The 4788-nt window shown below is 43.0% G+C and overlaps 1 protein-coding gene across 3 annotated transcripts in view; it reads right to left on the minus strand.

Annotated features, from left to right (window-relative positions):
• Positions 1 to 292: 292 nt before the first annotated feature.
• zfr (zinc finger RNA binding protein) overlaps positions 293 to 4788 on the minus strand; it is a 23851-nt gene continuing 19355 nt past the window's right edge. The window contains exons 16-18 of one of the 3 annotated variants that reach the window (XM_031879756.1): positions 2663 to 2760; positions 1674 to 1769; positions 293 to 1067 (exon numbers count right to left, since the gene is read on the minus strand). In XM_031879756.1, the coding sequence (XP_031735616.1) occupies positions 711 to 1067; positions 1674 to 1769; positions 2663 to 2760 (551 nt within the window). In that variant the 3' untranslated portion in view covers positions 293 to 710. Of the gene's footprint in view, positions 1068 to 1114; positions 1478 to 1673; positions 1770 to 2662; positions 2761 to 4788 lie in introns of those variants that run through there. The other 2 variants (XM_031879757.1, XM_031879759.1) reach the window with 2 other exon arrangements.

The following is a 4788-nucleotide window of genomic DNA, read 5'->3' on the forward strand; positions in this document are numbered from 1 at the left end:
AAAAAAACCAACAACCTGCAAGCAGATGCGCCGGTGTTCCGGGTTAACGTTAATGAGTGACCGCGTGAACTGAAGTGGAACACGGGGGGGGGGGCGCTGCATGTTTCATCACATTACGTTTTTTTCCTCCTAAATCGCGATACTGGCAAACGTTAGCAGTCGTCAAAGTTCAGCATGCAGTGGGAGTTATCCTTAACCCGGCAAGTCTGAACAGTAACGGAACATAACGTAATTTAGACTTTAACGGAGGGAAATGAAGACGCTGTAGACATCTTAACGCTGATTGGCCAAGACTTTGCGAAGATCACGACATCACCTTTTCTCCTCATTTCACTCCAATCTGAGAAACGCTGGCTGGCCAGTCAACTTGAACGAGCGAGCACTGAGCGTGCAGGGCCTGTGACAGCCCCGTGCATACTTCAGTTCAAACCAGCAGGAAACATGGCTTTCTAAAGCCAACTGCTAGGGGCAGCAGAGACTTTATAGTACAACACATAACTCTCTGTAACAACGGATAAATCAAGCAAGATATATCTAGTTCATTCATGAGCTTTAGAGGTACAGGTACACGGATGTTGTTACTTTTGGACAAGGCCAAGTAAGTCTTGTCCCCTTGTTTCCAGTCTTTGTGCTAAGCTAAGCTAAGCTAACTCCTTCTGTCTGTAAGGTAACATTCACCCGACAGGGTACGTCACAGAGTTGTTTTTTTGTTATTTCTGTCTGTTTCTTGGAGAAAACGTTTTTAGAATCTTTAAAAAAAAAAAAAATAAATAAATAAATAAATCGGGTGAACGCCAAAAGACAGGAACAGTCAGATTACACCAGTGTATGTTAATACAGTGTGATTGGACTTTCCCTCTTCTCAGCTGACCCAATCTTCTGTCAATATTTGTTTGGTAAAAGAATGCCATAAGTGTAACAATAATCAATGTCAAGTAAAGAAACAACATCTTACCAGGGAGTAAAATCCCAGAGGAGATACATTCAAAGATACGTCTCAGAGCATCACCTGGGCTGAGGGGGGCCGAGGCACTGCTGATGGCCTTCTCTACCAGCAGCTCCATGGCCTGAACACAGGGAGGATATGGCTTAGACACCTGGCGCGCACGCGCGCACGCACGTGCGCACGCACGCACGCACGCACGCACGCACGCACGCACCTTGCATTACATTAGTCAGTTTTCAAAGCAAATCAACAATAACTTGTGGGTATTTTGTGTAAAGGGGCAGTAAAATAAGACATGGGGACACAGGCATGCAAATCGTTCTGCTAAAAACTACTTTCAGTTCTGTAGCTGTTATAAGTCATATTTTTTTTTTTTTATTTACAGAAAGGCCTTCCCAGAAGAAGATTTTCTTTTACTCTCATGAACTCTAGTCAGTCACACAGCACCACGGCTGCATTCACACCGAATGAGGCGCCGCAGAGAAAACGCCAGTCCTCCCAATTCGTTTGAATGTGGATGGTGCGTTTGACCTGCAGTGGTGGGAAACAAACCCGACGTCACGCTGCTGTGATCCAGAACTGTACAACACAGCCATGACGGAACAAAAGAAGCTGATCGCTGTGCGGGTCACCGAGTTAACACTCCCACACCGCCCTGCGTTAAACGACCCCAACGCCCAATTCGGCCGTGAATGCAGCCTTAGAGGCGCGTTCTAAATACACTTACCCATCCCGGGAAGGGCGACCACGTGGGGACTCGCTGGCAGAGGTCTCGCAGGATCCGGATGATGATCACGCAGGACTGAAGGCCGTTGGCTCTAGCCTTTTGATGCAATAAAGTTAGTTTTTACAAGTGACAAGGAGGGACAAGAGATGGACCAAACAAGTGAATGAGTTCTCTCACAGAGGTCCAAACACTACTGTGCATAAATGGAAGCTGGAGTATGGTTTTGAGGAGTGTATGTATGAGCCATTAAAGAGCTTGCAATCAGCTGCCATTCCCAGTAGTCTTGTACCTCACAGTTAGTAAAAGAGAGTTCAAAGTTTGCAAGATGCACAAGAAATGAGAACTTGTCATCTTCTAAACCCTGACCCCTGGGTTTGTCCAGGTATCTCACAAACAGGTACTTTAAAAAATAAAAAAAAAGTACAAGAGTCCACCTGTGAGCAGAGTATAGGGACTGAGAGAGCAGATGAGATCTGCCTTACTTTGCCTGTGCTTTTGCTCGGCGAGCAAAATCACAGGAAACTACTCAGATGTTCCTTTGTCTCTCAATCCCTATTCTACTAAATATATATAAAGAGAGAATAAAAACAATACAAACGTGTAACATGAAAGCACTTCTTGATGGCACAACTTTGTGCAAGTTATTGTGCAGCCTTATGGAATCACATGGAACTATAATGCAGTACTTAGAAAATTGGGAAGAGAATACAAGGATGCCAGGAGTTTGCTAGAGTATGTGTTTTGTTTTTTTTCATGCGAGTTTCAAATGAACTTAAGCTTCACAATCGATACATGTGGACATTAACCAGATCTGTGTTGTAATATGTGGCATCCTTGAATATGTTTTTTTTCTTACTTCAAATAGTAATAATTTTCCTCATTGCTATGAAATCAAAAAACCCAAATGTGTGAAACACAAATAAATGACTAAACAAGTAAATAATGCATCTCATAAGGCTACAATAAGAAAGTAAAATGATGTTCCGAACCTGGAACCACTTAGCGTGGCGCAGAGCAGCCAGAGCGTCAAGGCATTTTTGCCTGTCCAAGACGTCCGCTGGGTCTTTCACCATACCCGAGGTTACATCTAAAAATGGATTTGAAGTGTCAAAAGAATTTCGTGGTGATGAGGAATGGGTGTTTGACCAGGTCAGCGAGGCTGGCAAAGAACAAACACATTGCCACACATACCAATGTCTCTCTCCATGACAACCATTACAATTGGTTGCCTATGTTCCGATTTAAGACATTGAAAAGCTGACTAACCAACACATTGTTCATCTATATCCACTTTGACTGTGTACGGCATGTTAAGTCCTCATAGGGGTAAGGATTTACTCACTCAACACTGACAAATAGATGTGGTTGGAAAGCACCAATCTAGCTAAATGACATGGTTTCAGGCTCACAAATGTTTTGAAGCCAATACTATTCTATCAGGTGATCTTAAAGCTTACCATTACCTTGGTAAGCACTGGGACAGAGAAGGGATTCTATGGCTATTAGTATGAACTTGGTGCGGAAATAAAGAGAGGGCAAATGGCTAATCCTGATTTTTAAAAAGTGGCATGGCAATAGTATGTGTGGCAAAGTTTTTGGGATGTGAGAAAACCTTGGTCAAAAATCCTTCCGGAAGCGGTTGGGCCCGACTAATAAACCTCTGAGACAACAGACTCGAAATATTTGTTTTTGTTCCAAGGAAATTAAGGAGTCTTTGTGCTGGACTTGTAAATATTACTATGGATACAAAGAGGAGGAAGCAATGGGTGCTGAAGAAGAGAAAAAAACAAACATGAGAACTACCAGCAAACAAAAGGGGTTAGGATTTCACTGCATGCATACCTAACATCAGTAGGTAGGAATAAGACCTCAACAATCATTGTATACCAAGAGGCTGAACTCGGGTCCATCCAAAGATTCCTCTGTCGTAACCTTCTGCACCTGAACTTTTAACGATACTCCCCAAAGAATCATTTGGTTCATCTTCATCTTTCCATGGTCAATTCATTCTAAAAGAGAAAATGCTCCTTCTTTAAATATTTTTTTTTCTGATCTTTCCATTGAAATCAAAAGGACAAAAGCTTGTCAGAGGCTTGTCATTTTTTGAGTCCTATGTGTGTGAAGGAATGTCAACTCAGGGGAGCACTTCAGAACAGGGGACTTCAGCATGGCGAACGGTTGTTCACCGGTACACAAAAGGAAGATTTGTTTCCTGTGGGAATGTAACATCCAATTTCCTCTGCCAAATCTGGATTTGAGATAAAAAGGGTTGCATGAAGTCAAATAATCAATTCCAAATTAAACTTGAGGAACATAAGGGCCTGCTGTTGTCTATTTAGTCAGCTTCTGCAGGAATTGTCTTTTGTCTCCTCATCTCAAAAGGAAATTTGGAGAAACGATACTGTAATGCACGTCTCCCATTGGTTATGGCGAACGGTAAAATGGAAACAGAATCCCCTGGAACACAGGAAACAAAAGAGAATCTCACCTGGGATTAACTAGACTTAACACAATGCAAACACTGGTCATGCTTAGTTTAAAAAGGATAAAGAGAGCATTTGAGAGGTAAGAGCAAAAAAAGCCTAAGAGCAATACTGCTGGCACTTGCCTCTTCTTTTCATTTTACACTAAAAGTGATCTGCCCCACATCATTAGTGAGGGCTGTAATTGAGAGAAATAACATGGGCCCCCACCTTGGCCAGTAAAAAAAGATTATCTCAAAAAAGAAAAAGAAAATTCTACTCAATAGTTTAGTTGTTGAAAGAAAGGTGGAGTTAAAAATGAAATTTGTGCAGGCCAGAAACTGAGCACAACGGACCCTGAAGGAACGAGACCACATCTAACGATAGCAAATGTGACGCGCTTGCGCTTCCTTGGTTGCCCTGTCCATTTCTGATTTCTAAAATCCAAATGAATCATACACGAAGAGCAAGAGTGCCAGGGTAATCGGATTGGAATGCTTTGTGGAGTGCCAGCAGGACAGCGCTCTTCAGGGCGTCGACAAACATACCGAGACTGATTTCATAGAGAGAGATAGCAGAGAGACAAGAGAGGAGGTGCAATGGGGAGGGCTGTGATTTGGGGGGGGGGGGGGGGGGGGGGAGACATAGTGTCC

The sequence above is a fragment of the Anarrhichthys ocellatus genome, unplaced genomic scaffold, assembly GCF_004355925.1.
Source record: "Anarrhichthys ocellatus isolate YVR2014 unplaced genomic scaffold, GSC_Weel_1.0 scaffold416, whole genome shotgun sequence".
NCBI classification, from domain to species: domain Eukaryota; kingdom Metazoa; phylum Chordata; class Actinopteri; order Perciformes; family Anarhichadidae; genus Anarrhichthys; species Anarrhichthys ocellatus.